The sequence below is a fragment of the Colius striatus genome, chromosome 3, assembly GCF_028858725.1.
Source record: "Colius striatus isolate bColStr4 chromosome 3, bColStr4.1.hap1, whole genome shotgun sequence".
Taxonomy (NCBI): Eukaryota; Metazoa; Chordata; class Aves; order Coliiformes; family Coliidae; genus Colius; species Colius striatus.
In genome coordinates this window covers 34277113-34299831 of record NC_084761.1, presented here as the reverse complement: position 1 = coordinate 34299831, position 22719 = coordinate 34277113, and the positions used below count along the sequence as shown (strand labels likewise).

The following is a 22719-nucleotide window of genomic DNA, read 5'->3' as shown; positions in this document are numbered from 1 at the left end:
TTATATGAAGAAAACAGAGATTCACTAGCTATCTTAATTTTAGGGTAAAGGTTTCGAAGAAAAGATATTTTGAACCTATATAATCTCAGCATAACAGAATGAAGACTTTTGGTTGAAAGATAGGATCAATCTGATTAGTATAAAACAGGTCTTAATATTAAACCTCAAAAAAAAAAAAAAAGCCAGAAGTTAGAAACTCAGGGAAATTTCTGTTCAGCAATAAAAAAGTTCTCATGAAGATGAAGTCAATGTAGAAAAATGAAAAGTTTTGTTTGTTTTCTGTCCTTTTGGTAATAATGGTTTAAATCCCTACAGTCAAGGATGAGGAGAAAAACACATTTGTTGTGATTAGAATGGAACTTATCACGATAAACTGTGTTTATTGATACTACTGCATAAATCAGGGAATAATGTTAACCATCGGAAGAAGCTCTCCTAATTTTGAGAGCACGGCATTCATAATTTTGAAATTATGCATGTTTTGGTCTTATTTTTCGACAATGTTCTCTGCACTTGCCATCAGAATGAGATCATTATTAACTGTTTATAAAAGCCTTAGCCTAGATTATACTTGTACAGACATACACATTTCATAGAATCATAGAATGGCAGGGGTTGGAAGGGACCTTTAGAGGTCATCTAGTCCAACTCCCCTGCCAAAGCAGATCCATCTAGATCAGGTCACACAGAAATGCATCCGGGTGGGTCTTGAAGACCTCCAAGGGAGGAGACTCCACACCCTCCCTGGGCAGCCTGTGCCAGGGCTCCCTCATCCTCACAGTGAAATAGCTTTTTCTTATGTTTAAATGGAACTTTTTGTGTTCCAGCTTCATCCCATTACCCCTTGTCCTGTTGCTAGAGACCATAGAAAAAAGGGATGTCCCTACCTCCTGATACCCACCATTTAGATATTTGTCAGTATTAATAAGATCCCCCCTCAGCTTTCTCATACCACAGAGACAGTGTATTTGGGTCTTCTAATGCCTTTGACACCCCTACTTTTCTAAAAACTTTGGATGACTCCCTCATTTGTATATCACGACCTAGTTTTTCAAGTTTCGACAAAATAAGGATGTCGTGAGGATTTAGAATGTTTACGTGCAAATCTTACATAGCATTTAATGAATGGAATTCATTTAGGGAGAAAAAGCAGTTTCAAAATGGGAACAGTAGTCCTATGTGTCACATACATTCTTCAAACAATTAATATAATAAAGCTTTTAAAATAAACCCATTTGCTCCATTTAGTATATTTGACTGAATATTCAGGTGAGAAACACAATAGACTTTTCATTCAATTCTGCTGCTTTCATGAGTGTACATCTCTTTGCACAACAACTTCCCACTGTCACAATTATTGGAAAAATGGAAAATAAACATGTTGCTGGCTTAATCATAGGAAAGTGCAACAGACCCAAGTATTTTGTGTAAAAAAATGATAAATGATAAAATATTTATCCTGGATTTGCTATGGTATCTACCTCATGCACTTGCTGAATTCACAAGGATTTCCTGCCGTTGTGTCCACCAAGCTCATTTACTCTAAGTGTTTCTGGTTCTGTACTGTATTGTTTTTCCTGTCTGGACAGTTACCATGCAGTGCAGTTATCGGTCACCACACAGTAAAAATGCTATGACATCAACAGATAAGTCTCTCAAATCTAATTAAACTAAATTCTGAAACCTGCTCATAGATAAAAAATTCCATTTTCCTCTCATTCCTCTCATTCCCAGATGTAAATGGAACAGAAAACATTTTCTCTTTTTAAAATGTGGAGCCACGTGTAAGAGCTATGATTAATATATTGTCTTTGAAAGTAAGATTTTCCTGTGCTAAAGCATGATGATGCTCTGAGAGTCTCATCAAGCCAATTAGGTAAGCAGTGCAACAAAGACAGTTTGGTTTACTAAAACCTAACATGCTACTTTAACTGACATAAGTTATCTCTCCTCTTTTTTTTCTGGGGGTATGGTGTGGTGTGTGTGTGTGTGTGTGCTTCTTTCTTCTCTACCTATTTCCCAGCCCTCTTGTAGGGGTTCTGTCTATTTTGGATTAGCAAGTGGCAATCTGTGCTATGGCTGGTCTGGTGCTACTGCGAGTAGTTTACCTCACTGGTACCCACACTAATGAAGCAACTGACTTCAGCTTCTTGTAAGCAAAACATGACAAGTTGGAACAGCTTTTTCCCACCACAGAGACAGTATATTTGGGTCTTCTAATGCCTTTGACACCTCTACTTTTCTAAAAACTTTGGCTAACCAACAGATGTAAAGATTATAACAGTGAACTGGTAGTAACAGTCTGTGTGCAAAGGGCTCACTTCGACATAAACCCAGAAAAACAATATACCAGAGAAGTTGAAGATCTGGATTTACCAAAATCCTTATTTCCTTACAACAGGGAGCATGAAACTATGTTACTATTACTGAGCTTGACAAAACTGTTTTTCCCTCTTTATGTCCCACTTTAATTAAACAACTGTGATCTAAAACATTATTTCTTTTCTCCTTCAATCACCATTTCTATTATTTTTTGTTAACTTTAAGGTTTCTTACCTGTTCAAATTTTTGGTGGTTCGTACCTGCACAGTTTTCTTCCCCTCCTCCACAAAAGACCTGGAAAGACATTTTTTCTTTGCAGTACTGGTATTTTAAAATAATCTCCTGATTACAGATAGGCCTATAAGAAAAATATGAAGCATTACAAGATCTTACAACTGTAAAACTATACCTGACATTTTTAAAACAAAACACTGCTGTATTAAAAAATACACATTAAAAAATGTGGAATTCATTCTTCATACTAATAGTGCTATTTTAATGAAGTGATTTTAAGATGAAGGCTGTAACTCACCAGTCTTCAAGAAACCTATTAAGAGTAGTTTTCATAACAAGTATTATCTACATAACCAAAGTGCTCATATAGAGACCAGTACCAGAATGCTTTACTATCACCTCTGACAAGACCTCTATGAGATATGCAAGTATCAGGCACCATCACTTTCCAGGTGTGGGAAGCAAAGACATTGTTCTCCAGCAGAAGCCCTTGCTGGTGGCAGTTTTATTGGCTCACCTTACTGTGTCACGAAAGCACACGCCCACTCAGTTGTCTTTGCCAGGCCAACATGTCTATCCTTATATGAAATTTTACTAGTTCAAAAATGTTTCTGATGAGAGGGGGCAGAAGCTTCTTGGTGCCCATGCTGCTATGTCATTAGCAGCGTGGTTGGTGGCTGAGGGATGGTGTGGCATGGGAAGACAGCTTCTTTTAAAGAAAGAATTAGGTTTTAAATGCTTACAAACCTGTGTGGGAACAGAAGACAACTTTTGTGAGAAAATTTGCAGTGTAGATGAGGCCTGAGGAAATGAGGCACTCTGGTGCCAAGGACACTTCTCACACTGACAAAGCTAGCTAAGTACTTCCAGCCCCCTTTTCTCATCACTGATCATTTCCACACCCTTGCTGACGCCTTATTTGTTCTAACGTGATTGTCTGTGGAGCTGAATAATAAACCAGATCAGAGAGCTGATGCAACTCTAAAAGCACTCCTCCTCCCCTGCCCTTTTGTTCTATTTTTTGAGGGCCTGCTGTTGAGAGAAACATCAGTAGAACCAAGACCTGCAAAATAAGTGACCAGATCCTTAAGAACAGTATAGCCGAAAAAGAAATTAAGTACTTAATTATATCTGTGAATCTGATTTTATATGCTCTGTTTAGAATTGTGAGGATCCAAATCTTCTGTTTCTGCCACATTCTTCTCTGGCACCCTTTAATGCAGTCTTCATTTAGTAAACAAATGGTACTTCAATCTGTTGTCTTCTAAATGCTAAGGTTATAACGATTTCACAAATTTAATTTTAACAGAGGTACAAAAAATGTTGACCTAAGTCCTAATTGAGGGATATGCAAATGCAACAGAATACCAAATACGTTTTCACTAAAGACCTAATTGAATTAACTGTTCAAACAGCTTCTACACAGTCAGCTTGTCATGGCTTCCTTTGCTGTCTGACTACCTCAATTTCTGATAGAAAGATTTAAAAGCTTTTCTCCCTTCCCCTGGGATTAAGGATAGTGATGAGCACTAATTAGCCACCTGTACCCACAGCACAATGCTACAGCTTGTTTACCTTACAAAGGCTGCGGCACCCCTGAGGGAAAGTTATAGTGTGGTGATTTTTTTACTTCTAATAATTTCAAGTGCAGTTTCTTCAGAAAAGTTTGAAAGTTATTTTCTTTTACTTTTACTATTTATTTTTCTTCTTTTTTTAAAAAAGAATTTCTTTTTCATCAAGCAATTTGCTCATTTGGTGTTAGCTGCAGCACTTGGCTCCCCATAACATGGAAAAATGAGTGAAAATACAAGCAATATTTAGCAATCACAAGAGCTTTATTTATGTTAGTATGATGTAGATTCCACTAAATAGCCAATTAAAATATAAGAAAAAAAAAAAGGAGACAGAAACATCTTCTAAAATTCTATAAAGCGGTGATGCTTACATACTTTTTTTTTCACTGTCAAACTATGGCTTTGAATGAAGCATTATTTAGGACTAGTAGTTGATATAGTTATAATTTAAACTGTATTCTGATTCTTGTTTGCTATTTTTCCTTACCATGACTGGCTAAGAATAGCAAAAATGTTCTGCTTTGTTTGTCTTTTTAAAGTTCTGACTCGGTGGCAGGCAAGTACTACGTATGTGCCTGATGTAAAGACTAGTGAAGTCAACTGGAATACTTCCAATGACTTCATTAGACTTTGGATTGGGTCTGAAGTGCAGCAATTTACTCAACTGGAGCATAAATTACAGACATAAAAACCAAATTATTTGTGTGTTGCTGGATTACTGACAGCAAAATGTATGATGTCAGAAAAATAATAGGCAGAGATAGCCTGCACAAGTTGGAAAAGCTTAAAACACAAGCAAAGATAGGAGAATACTCTGGCAAGAATAGAGACAGTCTCCATTCTAGTGCCAATGGAGGAAAGCTGAGTAATATGACAGACAATTAGGTGATTAATCTAGCAGATGAAGACACTATCTGTCTCAGTCACCACTCTGCTGCTGGATCATTGGACTACAATCTGGATAAGACGATGGACTGCTATCAGAGCAGGAAGAGCTCTGAATCTGTAACAATCGATGGAAGCCTCTTTGGAAGTGTTAAGAATTCCAGTGGCCTGAACTCAGAGCAGAGGCAAACAATGTCAGCCAAATGCATGAGCCGAGTTGCTGTCAGAATAAGTGTGACAATATTAAACAGAACTGAATGTGAATGTTACTTATACATCAAGAAATCAAGCAATCTTCACCTGAAACATAACATTTTGTTTCAGAGAAAGATCTCTCAAATATTGCTCTCCTGAAAGGTCATACTAGATGTCTTGAGGAGTGATACAATCAGCTTGGTACTTTCAGTCAAAACTTTCTTTCCCCTTATTTAAAAACCTCTAGATGCCAGCACTTAACCTTAGCTAACTCAGATAAACTAACAAAAATATTTGTTACAAAATAGTAATTTGGTTGAACTAGCTCTTCTCAGTTGATTATTTCAGCATAAAACCATTGAAGAGTAATTCTATTTTGTAAAAAGACTGATGATTTTGGAATAAAGCCATTTTTGGTTCTGGAAGAGCAGACTATGCAACAGCTATGCCATTCTACTTATAACGATATGTAAAACCTTAATATTAAACCATTGATTTCTCCCAGGTTGCAAGTATTTTTAAGAATTTAGTTCAGGTTATTTTTTACCTATGTGTATATATCTTTAGCTTCACCTTATTAACAAATCAGGAAGGATTTTTATAGAGAGGTACTTCATAAAACGGTTTGTATTTTAAGAATGTTAAATATGAAATTGGGGTGCAATATGGGTAATATTATGTTGTAAGCCACAGAACCAAAAGACACACATATCTTGATTATAAATTTGATACGTAAAATAAAAATGTATTTTCAAAAAGATACAAAGGTGTGAGTTAAACTTCAATAAGGTACATATATCTTCAGCTAACAATTTTTGTCTTACATGAATTTATATGCACAATTTACTTATACAGTAAATATAACAATAAAACAAAGCATTTACTGCTTTGTTTTGAAGTGATGTTTTGCTGTTGAAGTCATGTCCTACTCCCAAAAGCAAACAACCCCCTCTGTGAATAAGTAGAGAAACCCCTTTTAGTGTTCCTTATCTATTAAACTTTCTCAATGTTTTGAACTCCTTTACTTTCACAATTGAATCAGGGATGAACAGGGAATTGGACAGGCAAATGCAAAATAAAACCAAGGCTTTAAAAAAAAATTAAAACAAATTACATAGTAACAAATACAGATAAGGTACTGGACAAACAAACTCTTCCTCAGATCACACCTGTGCCTTAAAGTATGGCCATTTCTAATCACTACATCTGTCTAATAGTAGATTCTCCTCACAAACCTTTCCTCACTTGCTGCCTCAAATTATAATGGTCATCGTAACACTATGCAGGCTGGAAAAAAAAAAGAGTTGGAAAGGGAAAATGGTACAGAGAACAAACCATTGGAATAATACTAAGAAAAAAATTTTGAGTAAGGAAATGCTTGTCTTTTAAAAATCACTATACAAGAAAAGATGCTTTTCTGAGATAATTTTGTCTCTTTTTATACTGGCTGTCGCAGAAACTGTCTTATTTTTCTTAAACATCTACTTCCTGCTCAACAGATCAAATATAACCTCACCTCACAGGTGCTGTGCACTCTTGCTTAGTTCCATTAAAACATGTGCTCAATTTTATGTATATATACTGCCTGTGAATGAATGTCAACAAAAAATCACAGAATCACAGAATCACAGAATGGTAGGTGTTGGAAGGGACCTCCAGAGGTCATCCAGTCCTCTGTTTAACATTATTTAAATTTTTTTTTTTTTTTGGTAGGCAGGATTTTTGATTCCCAGGAAGGATTTTCACAGACATTTTCCCCCATAAGATGGGCAATTAGACAGCATGAGAAGAGACTTTCAGTTTTGAAATTTTCATTTAATTTGGGAGCCAATATGGTTTACTGGCTAGACTAGTTTAAAAAACAAGGAGACAGAAGAGTTTAACATTTTCAGGAACACTGAGCCATTCCTTGAATTACCTTGGGCTAATCACTTAACTGTTATGTTCTTTAGTGAAACCATGTGTAATATGGGGCCAAAAGACCGCCCCCCCCCAAAAAAAAAAGAAAGAAAGAAAGAAAGAAAGAAAGAAAGATATAACTGAGAAAAAGATGCCTAAGTCTCGTCTGGTTCAGTTCTCCAAAGTAAATAAATACAAAAAAGAGCAAGACAAACATGGCATTAGAACAAGACATTCCTTTAGTCAAACTGAGATGTGTCTGCAATGAAAGCCTCCTCAATTGCAATGTTGTGTATCATCAAGTTAAAAGCCAGCATGAAATACACTGTGATGTCTACTTGATTATTAAATGATCACTTTGAAACTAGAAGGCATAATTCAGACTTCACTTACAATTTCAGTGACTTCAGAAAAAAAAACAAGGGAAATCCATGGAGTAGCATCTTGTGGAGTCTGAACTTCATGCACAGAAAAGACACTTTTGAGTTACGCAAACAGGCACTGGCAGCATTTGGTGCTCTGCCTTCTTTTTGACATATGTGCTAACTTTAAAGCATTGTGCATTTTTATGGTACTTTATCAAAGAGAAAAGAGTTGTCATAGCCATTGTTCTTGTCTGGACACTACCTCAGACTATCTCTTGGAAAACAGCAACACTAATACCATATAAAGATGTATAGCAAATTGAAAAAAAAAATCTGGCAGTTAAGGCATAAGAACAGAGATCAGGAACCCACTCAGATTCCATTTCCAGACATGTCAGACACATACTGGATGATCATGTATGTATCATCAAATTTTAATGTTCCAGCTTCCTCATCTATAAAATGGATCTAGCAGCAGTTGTTAAAAGAAGTTCTGTGCTTTGAGACTGAGATGATAAAAAAGCTTAAAAACTCTGCAGTTAAAGAGGATCTGCACATTGCTAACTATGGCAGCCTTAAGCAGTTCTTTTCCTTTTCAGTTACTGCATCATTCAGTTAATTTGGCATACAATTGAATGCCTGCAGTAGAGGCACACACAGTTTAAATGCCCTTCCATGTCACCATCAGCTGAATTAATAGTTACACACAATGCACAAGAATTTTGTACTTAAAAACATGCAGAAGCCAGTGGTTCATAAAATCTAGGAACACAACGGTATTTTCAGCAAAGCAGCATGTTATCAGTTATGTTTTTTTCCATAATCACAGCTACATACTGCAATACTGTCATGGCAAACATCAACAATAGAACTAGACCTAGCCACAGCACAAGGAGTCACTAATCACAGAATCATAGAATGGTAGGGGTTGGAAGGGACCTTTAGAGGTCATCTAGTCCAACTCCCCTGCCAAAGCAGGTTCACCTAGATCAGGTCACACAGAAATGCATCCAGGTGGGTCTTGAAGACCTCCAAGAAAGGAGACTCCACGACCTCCCTGGGCAGCCTGTGCCAGGGCTCCCTCACCCTCACAGTGAAATAGTTTTTTTCTTATGTTTAAATGGAACTTTTTGTGTTCCAGTTTCATCCCATTACCCCTTGTCCTGTTGCTAGAGACCATAGAAAAAAGGGATGTCCCTACCTCCTGATATCCACAATTTAGATATTTGTAAATATTAATGAGATCCCCTCTCAGTCTCCTCTTCTCCAGACTAAACAGCCCCAGTCCCCACAGCCTTTCCTCATAAGGAAGATGCTCCAGGCCCTTGATCATCTTGGTGGCTCTGCACTGGACTCTCTCCGGGAGTTCTCTGTCCCTCTTGAGCTGAGAAGCCCAGAACCGGACATAGTACTCCAGATGAGGCCTCACCAGGGCAGAGTAGAGAGGGAGTAGAACCTCCCATGACCTGCTGGCCACACTCTTCTTGATGCATCTCAGGATGTCACTGGCCTTCTTGGCCACGAGGGCACATTGCTGGCTCATGTTTGGTTTATTGTCAACCAGGACTCCCGGGTCTCTCTCTGCAGAGCTGCTCTCCAGAAAGTCAATCCCCAGCCTGAACTGGTGCATGGTGTTGTTCCTCCTGAGGTGCAGGACTCTGCACTTGTCCTTATTGAACCTCATGAGGTTCCTCTCTGCCCAACTCTCAAGCTGGTTGAGATCCCGCTGAATGGCAGCACAGCCTTCTGGGGAATCAGCCAGTCCTCCCAGTTTGGTGTCATCAGCCAACTTGCTGAGGGTACACTCTGTCCCTTCATCCACGTAATCGATGAAGATGTTGAACAAGACTGGCCCCAGAACCGATCCCTGGGGAACTCCACTGGCCACAGGCATCCAACTCGATTCTGTGCCATTGATAACCACCCTCTGGGCTGTTATTCAGCCAGCTCTTGATTCATTTCGCCATCCACTCATCCAAGCCACACTGCTTGATCTTTCTGATGAGGATGTTGTAGTCAAGGTAGATGACATCCACTGCTCCCCCCTCATCTACCCAGCCAGTTATGCCCTCATAGAATTTCCCCTTGATGAATCCATGTTGACTGCCCCTGATAACCATCTTTTCCTTCATATGTTTAGTGACTACATTCAGTTGTTCCATCACCTTTCCGGGGATGGAGGTGAGGCTGACGGACCTGTAGTTTCCTGGGTTGTCCTTCCTGCCCTTTTTGAAGACTGGAGTGACATTGGCCTTTCTCCAGTCCCCAGGCACCTCGCCTGTCCTCCATGATTGTTCGAAAATGTATCACTTCAGCATAAAAGAGCCTCTTATGGCATCAAGCCAAGAAAACAGTGTATTTCTGTACCTGTATACAACTGGCAGAGGCAGAAGAGATGGGAAAACAATGTGACATTCCCCTGTAGTTTTATTTACACCTCAGAGTTGTCATACAATGCCTGGGGACAGATCAAGCTCAGAAACGGATCAAGCTCAGTCCTGTGCCCTGCAGCTGGGCTGCATCCTTCATGTTTTCAGTCAAAAATATCTTCTGTTTTTCTTTTTTAATTAATTTTTAGTTTGGGGGGGTGGGAAGGGCACAACATCCATTGAGCATATGGGTTGTGTTCCCCTAATGAAATATCAGAAGTTATTGCTGTAATCCTTTGTCTCTCACTTGAACATATTAAAAAACCAAACAAACACCACAAAACTAAAATGTTCAAGGGGCTAATGCCATCTAAAGGCTAATAATCTGAACTACAATATGTGGTCACTCGCCTTAGAACCATAAGAAAAACCACTGCATCTAACTGCATCTACAGATTCTCACTTATTCTGCTGCTGAGATCAGTATAGACACCAGAAGGCTTTTGCTGGAATGACAAAAAAACCCAGTTGTTCTTATTACTCAGCAAGGTTGTCTCATACAAAGTCCATCTGTCTGCCTACAATTTAAAAAAAAAAAAAAAAGTTATCACTAGAACTTTATCAGTAACATGATTTGTCTTGATTTTATTTATTAATATTATTTCATTGCACTTACTTCAAGCAAAGTTCATAGTAGTATGAATTGCCGCTCATTTCAAAACACATCAGAAGTCAAAGAAGGACCAGTCTGCAGCAATATTAGATATATTTTTTATATATTATTAGATGAGATTTTTTTCTAACTTTGCTAAAAGACAGCTGTCTTAGAAATAATGGAACATGGCAGGAAGCTCGTGCTATTGTTGTGGCAGGATGGGGTATAGGTGATGTGAAAACAGAAGACCCCAAAACTGTAGGAAACCAGGGTTCATTGTTTCTGCTGCTCCAAGATGAGCTGTGCTCGGAATGCAATAATTCATGACTTTTCTTGCCTCCCCTCTCAATATTTCCTGAGCACACAAATCTATGACTTCAGACCAACATCTTCAAGACATACTATGAAGAACAGTTGCTCCAGGGTAGAAGGAATAACTTTTACTACAATATGCTTTTTATCATTTTTGTTCTACTGCATGGTAATCATTTGGCTATAATAAAAAATCAACCACGGAAAATTTTCTCCAAATTTGAGACTGCAATGCATCTCTTACAACAGCATAAAAAATTCTTCTGGTAGAGAATTAAGGAATATGACCATCATGATACATGCAGTCCTTTATCCTGTCATTTTTATTCTAAGAAAGACAGTACTAATTAGTTCCACAAATTCAACTCAACCCTTCTGTTGCCTTGTCTATTGTGGTGAGATATTAAGATACAAACTGTGCCCATCATTTTTTAGGTACTTCCTCCCTGAAAGTTAAGCACCTTCAACCTGATGCACTATTAAAGGAAGGAAAGAAGTTAAAATATCAGGCTGGGGTTCTAGCTTTGACCAAAACTCTCCAGAAGGCGAAATGTTAGCTAATTACGATATTTTTTACAAATAATAACTTCAAACCCAAGTAGGCTGCATTTCTGTTGTTCCCTCAGATGTAATGAAAGAATGTTGATCCTAAGAGTGTTTGATCTTTGACCCATGCACAGAGCAAAAATATGCAGTGAGCTATAACAGTATGCAGGAGTAATGCAATCATTACTATATTCTGCTATGATTGCACGGCTATTCTGCAAGAACATGAAATCCAGGTTCTAGTCTTAATCAATAGAATTAAAATCAAGTTTGTCTACACAGAGATCCATAAATAGTTTATGTTGAAGATGCTCTTATCCTTCTCTATTTAAGCTTGATCCATTACTCACCAATGGCAGTATAAATCTTCCTACTAACTCACTTACATGTTTGACTGAACGATTATGCTACCTCTGATGTCAGGAAAAGGTGGTTTTGTGGGTTTTTTTCCCCCTTTCAGTAGGTAACAGAATCTCTTGCTTACTGTTCAATTATTTTGTAGACATATTATTAAAGCTTCTGCATGAGGGAGGAGCATAACTGTTTTGTAGATGCCCATATGAACACAACTTGGATAAGAAATTGTAAACATTCATAGAAGACCCGAGAACCAAGTTATTGTGACTTGTCAGAATGCATACATCTGGTATAGAACAAATTTTACCATGGAAGGATTAAACTAAAACTTTGCATAGGCTATTCAGATTTGGTACAAGAGGTTTGGGATAACTCTAACATCCTTGGTCTCTCAGGTTGGAGTTTGACAGGGACCTGGCTTGGCACTATACCAGAATAAAATCCTGTAATTTTCTCTTCAACTATTTTATTTTCCCCACTTTCTCCATCTCTTGTGTCAGTGTCTGTAGAGCAAGTGTAAAACAAACTTGTTTGAAGACCTGATCTCACTGTAAAATTTTGCAGGGCGATGCTTGGCTGTCAGGGGAGGTCAGTTTTATGTGCTTCACTGTCCAGCAAAAATGCTGGCACACAGAGGCACTACCTCCCTAAGTGTGTACCATACCGTGACTTTGGAACTTTTAGCCATCTCAAAACCAAAAATCTCACGATGGACTATTAAGCAAATAGGCAACCTAAAAATACTGTTTTTTCTAACCAGATCACACTTCTTTGTTTTTTACCATGCCACCTTAAGTATCAGGCTTTATCACCACTATCGATACTTATGCTGGTATTAAGTATTTATTTATTTATGTTATTGATTCCCTCTAAACACTTTGGTTTGATCATGTGTTTGAGTGATGATGTTTGAGTGATGATTTACTACTCTGAATATGCATTTTAACGGGAGGAGGGGGAATAAAACTGCATTTGCCACACACTTCTCACAACCTTCCCACTACTCATTTACAGGCATTGGACATGTTTCTTCATGCCTGTTACAGCATTTCTGACAAAGAGCAATGTGATACGAAAATACACACTATTACTGTAAGAAATATGTACAGTGAGGGCACAGTTTAACAATTTTGGTGGCGATGCCCAGTCAATGTGATGGCCAGGTCCCCCCTCTCCTGTCCCACGCCTGTTCTTCTGGGCTGTTATTTCAAAAATTATCTGTCTGGAAAACTCTTAGGAAACGTTTCCCATTGCATCCCACAGCCAGAGGTGAGCTTACAACTAGGCTGAACTGCTGGAGGATGCGGTGCCATGAGGCAGCGAGTGTGACGGAGCGCCGGCACCTCGCGCCCCGCCTTTCGCTGCGAGGACACGAGTACCGACACCTGCTGGATAGAGGGCGGTGGACGACGCTTCCTGGCTGTGCCATCGCGTGCTTGTTGCGGGTGGGGGCATGAGGGCATTGCCGCTAGCCTCCGAGCTCTTCTGGCTCCTTCAGGCCACCCAAAGACGACGCTCGAAGAAAGAGCCCAGCGCTAAATGGTGTTTCTTCATCCTTCAGTACTCCGGCATTCTTCTCGGCTGCCTCATCCTCCCCTGTGCGGCGAATGGTACGAGCCACTGCAGATGTGGCCGATGGGACAAACCAAGGGGGGGGGGGGGGGGTGCGTTTTCGCCTGCGCTTGCGGCCAAGAGTGATGAGAGACAGCGAGGTGGGAGGGCGTGAGCGAGCTGGCAGCGGGCGCATCATCGGGGAGCGACGCGAGCAGAGCGGCCGCCGCGGGAGATTGAAGTGTCTGCGCCGCCGCTGGGGCCACTGCCGCCACTGCAGCTGCTCCTCGAGGTGAGGAGGAGAGAAGGAGGAGGGGGCCAGGGGCCGCCCGCCCCTCCGCCGGTAAGTGCCAGTCAGCGGGGCGGGGTGCGGGCCCAGCCGCGCTGCGGCCTCTCCGGGAGGACGGTCTGGCCCCGTAGTCACCGGTCGGCCGCTCTTTGTATGCCCGCACAGGAAGCGCTGCCGAGCAGGCAGGGCCCTCGTGGGGCTGCTCACTGCCCCGAAGGGCCGCCGGGCTGCAGGCCCAGGAGCCGCTCCTGCCCCAGTGCCTGTCCCCGGCCTGTACCGAGTCGCGCCCAGGTCAGAGCTGAGGACCGGGAGGAGGCTTCTGGTGAACCGGTGCTGTTTTGAGGTGGGAAAGGTTGGGCATGAAGTTCGGCGAAAGCTGGTCTCCTCTCTTCAAGGTTGCAGTTTGATGAGTAAAGGCAGCTCACGCCCGCAGCAGCAGCCCCCCTCCCCTTTGCTGTCCCAGCTGTCGGCACAGGCAGGCCATGAACTGAGTCACAAAACTAATCCTAGTTTAGAAATAAAACTTGGGGGATTTGCTTTTAGTTTGTGAGGGGTTTTTTATGTTTAAAATTTAATTTTACAGGGTTTTTTAAATTTTTCTTTTCTTTTTTTACACTTTTTAGGATTTTTTAAAAATTTTCCAGCTTGAGTCAGCTCCCTGAGCTGATTCAGTGCACGAGTGGCAGAAGCACTTATGTGAGCAATAGAGGTTGATGCAGAGGATGGACTGGTGACTGGATCTGCTGCTTGTGGTAGAAGTGCTAGTTGAAAATTTTAATAAAGCTACTTGATAATTAGAACAACTGTAATAAATGATAGTTTGGCCATTCTTACCTGATGGACCATTTGGCATTGAGATATTGTGGATGTCTTTGAGTGGATACATTTATCTTTATGTCTTAGAAACTATGTGTATACAGGCTAGATTTCTTCAGTGAGAACTTAATCTTTTTGGAATAGATTGATTCTTGTATAGTGATACATGGAAAAAAGTTCTGTGGGTCATCAGTGCTTGATGGACTTCAGGAGGTAGTGGCAAAAAGAACAGGCTTTTAGGAAACTGATAGCTATATGACTTAATTATTTAATTTTCCGTGTATTGACGGAGTTATCAGAACTATATTTATGTTCTGTCACATACTGGATGACCTTGTGTATATAGGGATTTATGAGTTGAACAGATATGATGAAAGGCATTTTTCCTTTTCCTGACTGGCCTTTAGAATGATAAAAGGCTCAAATATGAAGGAAGACAAATACATTTGTGAATGTGAGAATAGTGCTGTCTCTAACCATGAGAAATAGGATATGGAAAATTAAGTACTTCTAAGAAACTGTATAACTGGACAGTAGTTTGATAGGTCTTCAAAGCATCTTGCCAAATTGCTTTTAGCTACAGAAGAAGCACCTCTTCACATGCAGGACTCTGCTAGTCTGAGTTTAAGTGAATATGGTAGCTGAGTCAGCAGCAGCAACTGCTTATAGTTAGTCTTGTTGGATGACCTTTCCCATCTTCTGCTGAGATGTCTGAGCTTTCCCTCCAGCCCCTTGCTAGTATTTTTACCTTGTGCTCCTTGTCCATCCTCATGCTGCCTAGCTAGCTCTCACTGTTTTGGACGTTCAGATGCTTTTAGAGCTTTGCTTTCATTTCTCTCAGTTTCTATGTTCGTTATCTACAGAAATCCCTGGGAATTTGCTTTTATTTTCAGCAAACCAGCTCTTTTTTTTTTTTTGCCAAAGCTGGTCTCCTGTTAGGAAAAGGAGGTTAGATACTATTTGTACAGAGCTGCTAGAGTGCCAGACTCAGCCTGGCTTGTTCCATCAGTAGTTATTATATATAGATCTTGGCTCAAGTCATCACCCTCCCTGGTCTTATTACTATTGACTGAAAATAAAAACTCAGAGGTCTCATTCCTTTTGTCTTTACCTCCTTTTCTTGCATCTAGAGTTGTTCATTTGAATTAAGGAGTAACTGTGAGCATTTTATTTGTCGGTATTGCTTCCAAGAGCTTGTAGTTCTCTCTCCTAGGTAAGTCACACAACCACAAAAAAAAAGCCCAACAAGTTGGGAAAGTTTCCCATGTCATATTTTGTGCAATAAAATCTACAGCCTGTTACTATGCCAAGAAAAATAATTGTGCAATTGTAATAAAAGTGTTTACTACTGCTTCTTACCACGAAGAGTTGTATACAAAAAAAGCAGCAGTATATTAAAAGTGTTGAATTGCTATGACTGTTTTTTAAATTCTCTTTTGAATTAAGCCTTTTACTATCCCAGTTTTGTTACCATCTTCTTTTCTGCAAGTGGATGGATTTTAAAAAGTCATTTTACCATCTGTTGGGGGGGGTACAAATAACAAACACACCCCGCCCCTCCCCAATCTATGGATTAGGTCTCGAATATCCCAGTGTTAGTTAGAAAACTAAAACGCCGTGAGGGAATGAAAGGAGCCGAGGGCGGCTCGGCCGCGGGCGCTGTGTCCGACTTCTGCTCCTTCCTCTTCCTCCTCCGGGACTACCGCTCCCAGAAGCGCCCGGGCTGAAAGTGAAAATAAACGCCAGGTTACGCTTCTCCTTCCCCCCGTCCCCGGCGGCGGAGGCACATGTCCTTTCTCTTTTGTTTTCCGCCCGGCAGGCCGGCTGCGCAGAGGGAGGAGCGGGATCGGGACCCCGCCGGAGCCGTGTCCAGGAGCTACTCCCTGGCCCCTTAGAGAAGCCTGGAAGCGACTGTTTTGATGGAGCTGGAAGTCCGGACTGCGGAGTAAAACTTTGTGGTTTCTTTCCGCGATTCCCACATGCCAGTTGCTTACGTGAGACCGACCGCTGGTCCTATTGCTGCTGCTACCTTGAGTGCTGGGGGGCTATCGCTCTGTCCACCCACCTGCCGCCGTCTCCTTGCCCCGGCCCAGGGACTGCTCGGTGGGTTTGCCTTGCCATGTGGGGCTAGGAGAGGTGCAGACGTTCTCCACAGGGTGAAGCCGTAAAGATGGAGGCGGCGTACAGACCCGACGGCGGGGAGCAGAGTCATCAAGGCAGCGGCATGGACGCCCCTGGGGACACTTCTATGGACTGTTACTTGCGATCTCAGGGCTTGTACAGAAAGAAAGTTGCCAAGGATGGATCTTGTCTTTTCAGGGCTGTGGCCGAGCAGGTAACTGCTTATATAAGCAGAGCTACTTCGCATGAAAGCGTGGGAAGTGGATCTTATTAGTGGGTGATAATTAGTGTTAAAATGCAGACAAGTATAGGTTAAGGTTACACAGTCGTGTGCCAAGGAAACAATAAATAGTTTCCATCTTTTGGGGTTAGAGAGCGAAGTTCAGTGTGTACAACTGCCTTCTGTCATCAAGAAATTATTACCTGTTTTGACCTTCCAGTGCTTCCTCAGAGCTCTTTCCAGTGCAAGATTTCAACAATTGGGTGCAAGTGCTTTGTATGAGACTATTTAGGAAATGGAGTTTAGCGCAAAGGGCCGAAAAGCCTTGTTCTTAATTAGTTTACTGCAAAATCAGAGAAAGTGAATAATTTGTTTTTTGATCTTCCCGTTGAATTCCCCTCCCCCATTTCAGTGTTACTGTTAAAGGAAAAAGTGACAGCGTCATCTTGTCTTAAATACAAACAAACGGCAGTGGGAGCTCTGGTACTTCTGATTGTTGGAGCGCAGATTCCTATGCTAATTAGATGCAGTTCACTGCTTTAAATTACTTTCCCCGCTGTACCTCAGCGGGGAAGTTAAGTTCAGGTAAGCATACACTATTGATCTGAAGTGAATGGGTGGAATTTTTTATTTCAAGGGAACAATCAGTGAGTATACATTGATACTACGTTTTTAGTTAATGCACAGAAGATTTCTCCCTCCACTGTATATATAACTTTTTTTTTTTTCCAATTATTGCATTTTTAACATCTCTTTATTATTTTATTGAATGAAAGGTCTTTAATTCAGAGTTAGTAGATGTTTAGCCACACATTCGGCCTAATCTCTGTACTATTCCTGCAGAAAAAACTGAACGGATCTCAATTTAGAAGTGTTTTAAATTGAGGGTAGTGTGTTAGAATTGCAAAAAATGCTGCAAATTAAATCGACAAGAACATCCCTACAATCTAGTAAGGAAGTAGACAAAGTCATATCAGAGAAAACTCTGAACCTATGATGAAAGTTAAATTTTTTGCAGCAGGGATTTGAACAGGAGGAAGAATGCAAGTGTCATAGTGCAATCTTAATTCCTGGCTTCCAAATCAGTATTTGGGCAACAGATGAATCTATACATCCGAAAGTCAAGGGAAAGTAAACCTGCACTCTCTTAGATTTCTTTGGATTTCATTTGTTGGTATTTGATTTCCTCATTCAAGTCTGTGGTAACTTACTACTTGAATTAACTGAAATCCTTTACAAAGGAATTGGTTAAAGAATGACAACAAATGAATTTCGTTTCACTCAGTAAGTCCTCATAAAATTGAGCATTTGAATTTCATCTGTGAATTCTGCAGTTACTTAGCTTTTATTAAGTAATTGAGGTTTCACCTGCGTAAAGATATTGTTACTGAATGAATATGCACTTTAAAAATTGCTAAAAGTAAAACTAGAATATTTCCACGCCTGTATTTAGACAGCGGTCATTCATGATTTGTGACCAGTCATCAAAACTCCTGAGAACCATTGTCACTTTTTTCTCTTTCTCCTATTGTAGGTGTTGCACTCTCAGTCTCGGCACATTGATGTCAGGATGGCTTGTGTAGACTACCTTCGGAAAAATAGGGAGAAATTTGAAGCAGTAAGTGTTTTTATTTTCTTTGTGAGTGTTTAAAAAGAAAAAAAAAGTTACTTTGTTCCTCTTTTCTAAGGTATATTTTTGCTGTTTGTGACAGTATTCATTGTAGCTATACACTCATTGATGCTTTTTAAAGTGAGTGATACTTGAATTAATTAGCACGTGTGGTAGTAACCTGTTTTCATAAGCCTGGAGAAAGACCTGTATACTGCTTGGACTGCAGTAATGTGGAGTGGAAAGAGAGGGAAGTGTTTTCAAAGCTCATTAAGAAACAAAACAAAGTGTCTTAAACTTTAATAGTCTGTAGTGGAGCTACCAAAGCCTGATTTTTATTTTAGTATAATACCTATTTTAATAAAGGTCATAAAATGTTCTTGTGCTATTTAATTGCTTTTGCAATATATAAGAGATTTGACTAATGAGATTAGTTAAATTTGTTTCATGGTCTACAATTCATTATATGTTTTTTTTATCTAAACACCCGTGACAATGTTCTCTTTCACCGACTGTGAACATAAAATATTCTGATACTGATCTATATTTTGCCAATGTTGTCAGTGTTGACAAAAAAATCCTTTTTTCCTCCTTTTAAAAGAACAATAGTAGGTAATGGTGCTCCTGTTGGTGTTTGCATACCTTCTAGTTTACCATTTTCATTAGAATGGGCAAAACAAGAATATGTGTAAGCATTTATTGCTGAAGGTTTATTACTTGGCTCTCTTTTTCAGTTCTAAATTTACTTGAACCCAAAATAAAAAGGCTGGTTTAGATGCACATTGGCATAAGGAAGACAAGGAAAGGGGGTGTAAGAGTGTATTGGATTTAATTTCTGATAATGTACAATGATGTTCAAATGTGACTGATCACTATTGATGTGGAAGCTGTCAAGAGGGAATGACATAAAATAGTGACCCTCTGGGAGAGTGCAGCTCTAACTTGACTATTTTAATTTGTCAGGACTGTGTTTGTTTCTACGCCATCTGAGGACTTGCAAAATCTGCTACTCTGCTCAGTTTTCCCTACTATCTTGTTTCTTAATTACTATGGTAAAGAGGCCATCCAGCTTGTATCATAGGTTTATAATAAGTATTGCTTCTTTGTTTGGATCTCTGTGGAACTTTAATAAACTAAATCGAACAGTTTGTGTCTAAATGACAAGGAGACCTGCTTAGTGGACGAGGGGAAGGCTGGGGATATTGTCTACATAGACTTGAGTAAAGCCTTTGGCACGGTTTCCCACAACATTCTTCTGGAGAAACTGTCTACCCATGGCTTAGACGGATGTACCCTTCACTGGGTAAAAAAATCTGTCTGGATGGCTGGGCCCAGAGAGTGATGGGGAATGGAGTTAAATCCAGCTGGTGGGTGGTCACCCAGGGCCTTCCCAAGGCTCAGTGTGGGAGCCTGTTCTGTTTAATGTCTTTATCAATGATCTGGACGAGGGGATCAAGCTCACCCTCAGTCAGTTTGCAGATAAGAAGTTGGATGAGAGTGTTGATCTACTTGAGGGCAAGAGGGCTGTTCAGAGGGATCTGGATAAGCTAGAGTAGTGGGCTGAGGCCAATTGAATGAGCTTCAACAAGGCTCAGTGCTGATCCTGCACTGAGTCACAAAAACCCCATGCAACGTTACAGGTTTGGGGAAGAGTGGCTGGAAAGCTGTCCTGCGGAAAAGGACCTGTAAGTGTTAATTAACAGTTGGCTGAATATGAGCCAGCAGTGTGCCTGAGTGGCCAAGAAGGCCAATGGCATCCTGGCCTGTATCAGAAATAGCATGTCCAGCAGGACCAAGGAAGTGATTGTCCCCCTGTACTCGGCACTGGTGAGGTGACACCTCAAATACTGTGTTCAGTTCTGGGCCCGTCACTGCAAGAAGGACATTGAGGAGCTGGGGCATGTCCAGAGATGGGCAACAAAGCTGGTAAAGGGTCTAGAAGCCAAGTCCTATGAGGAGCAGCTGAGGGAGCTATGGTTATTTAGCCTGGAGGAAATTGAGGGGAGACGTGATCACTTGCTGCAACTACCTGAAAGGAGGTTGTAGCGAGGTGGGGATCAGTCTCTTCCCCCAAGTAACAACCACTAGGACAAGTGGAAATGGCCTCAAGTTGTACCAGGTGAGGTTTAAATAGATAATGGGAAACATGTCTTCATTGAAAGGGTTGTTAGACGCTGGAATGGGCAGCCCATGGAGGTGGTGGACTCACCATCCCTGGAGATACTCAGAAGTCACGTAAATCGGGCACCAAGTGACATGATTTAGTGCTGGATGTGGCAGTGGACTTTCTGATATCAAAGGTCTTCTCTAACTTAAATGATTCTATGATTATAAACAGCTTAGATACAGCCTCGCTGTTGGCCAGCATGTCTGAAATACTTTTAAGTTTTGTGTTTTTTTGTTTTGTTTTAATTTTTTTCAGAATGGTAGAGGTTGGAAAGGTCCTTTAGAGATCTAGTCCAACTTTCCTGCAGAAACAAGTTCACTTAGATCAGGTAGCATAGGAGCATGTCCAGGCAGGTCTTGAAGACCTCCAAGAAAGGAGACTCCACAACCTCCCTGAGCAGCCTGTGCCAGTGCTCCGTCACCTTCACAGTGAAATAATTTTTTTTCTTATGTTTAAATGGAACTTTTTGTGTTCCAGCTTCATCCCATTTCCCCTTGTCCTGTTGCTAGATACAATAGAAAAAAGGGATGTCCTAACCTCCTGACACCCACCGTTTAGATTTTTGTCAGTATTAATGAGATCCCCCCTCAGTCTTCTCCAGACTATAGACAGCCCCAGTTCCCGCAGCCTTTCCTTGTATGAAAGATATTCCAGTCCCCTGAACACATCTTGGTGGCCCTGCGCTGGACTCTCTCCACAAGTTCTTTGTCCCTCTTGAGCTGAGGAGCCTAGAACTGGACACAGGACTCCAGATGAGGTCTCACCAGGGCAGAGTAGAGGGGGAGCAGAACCTCCTTTGACCTGCTGACCACACTCTTCTTGATGCACCCCAAGATGCCATTGGCCGCCTTGGCCATGAGAGCACATTGCTGGCTCTGACCTTTGCAAATGTGAATTCATGCATGTTAAGTGCAGTCGAAGAACTGCTTTCTTAGCCTTACACTTAAAGCGTAAACCAATTGTTTGCATCCTTCCACTGAAAGTAAGAACAGTTTGTTTTGAAGTGATACAGAAATGAGAAACAAGTGCTTTATTATTTGCCTATACTGTATCTTTTTGTTTCTTGTATACTACAGAAATCTGACTGCCAATTCTGATTGTCCATTGCTGTCTGTTTCTTTAAACAAGATACTTGAATAAGCCTACATATGCTCTCTACAGTGATGCTGTACATACCTGGGATGAGTTGCCTGCAAATATCTACTTGACAGCGTCTTTGTGTTCTTTCAGATTTCCCATTTGGCTGCTAGAATTTTTTGTTGTTGTATATTTTGTTTTGGATTGTGTGATGACTCCAAAATCTGTTTGTGGAGGTATTTTATGAAATGCAGACCTATATGTTTGACCATTTATTCCCCCATCTCTGTGTCACGTTATACTTAGATTGTAACCTTTTTGAGGGCAGAATAGTCTTAAGTTTCCAGTGGTATGTTTGTATTGGTACAGGATCATAGACTGGGGATTCATTATATTAAATAAAAATAACATATTATTTTTTTTTAATACAGTTCATAGAAGGGCCATTTGAAGAATACTTAAAATGTCTGGAAAATCCACAGGTATGTAATACTTCTATTCAAATTGATTTTTAATGGGATTTTTTTCTCACAAAGGTCTTTAAGCTTAAGAAGTCTTTGAATTATGTGAATATATACGTGTACTGTACATGTACTCTATATTGTAAGATAATATGGGGATTTTTGTGTGTCTTGATTTAAACCTGCTATTCCTAAAAATCATATGCAGATGTTTCTAGCCTTTGCAAATGCCAAGAAACATAATGTGGACAGCATTTTCTTGAAGGCAGCCTTGAATAAAGGTTTAAAAGCTTAGATGTGTGAAAAAAACATAGCTTGTAAGGTATATGATGAGCAGCAGCCACAGGCTCTCTACAAAGATACTGTTTTGAAGCAAAATTATTATTATCTCCCCCAATTTAATTTTAGCATTTATTAAGGAGTTAATCTTCTAAGCTAAAGTGGGGGTAGATGAGGACAATCTAGTACAACACTGTAAAATCTGTTAGTTTTTTTAAAGTGCTTGCACATAAATTATGTTAAATTTTTCCCTCATTCTGTATTATTTTTTCACTGCTGTGTCTATAGCATTGCTAGTTAGAATGGTTAACCAGATGGCTCTTTATTTCAGAAAAAAGTGTTAGCCTATTATCATATAGGCTATATGCTGTGCTAAATGGTACATTGTGTTGTTTCCAGGTAGAACTTGCTGTGCA

At 40.3% G+C, this 22719-nt stretch overlaps 1 protein-coding gene across 5 annotated transcripts in view; it reads left to right on the top strand.

Moving 5' to 3' along the window:
* The first annotated feature begins 13423 nt into the window (after positions 1-13423).
* Positions 13424-22719, top strand: part of OTUD4 (OTU deubiquitinase 4) — a 34533-nt gene continuing 25237 nt past the window's right edge. For all 5 annotated transcript variants that reach the window (XM_061991957.1, XM_061991960.1, XM_061991956.1 and 2 more), the window contains exons 1-4: positions 13424-13607; positions 16189-16704; positions 18245-18328; positions 21995-22045. In XM_061991957.1, the coding sequence (XP_061847941.1) occupies positions 16540-16704; positions 18245-18328; positions 21995-22045 (300 nt within the window). In that variant the 5' untranslated portion in view covers positions 13424-13607; positions 16189-16539. The remainder of the gene's footprint in view (positions 13608-16188; positions 16705-18244; positions 18329-21994; positions 22046-22719) is intronic.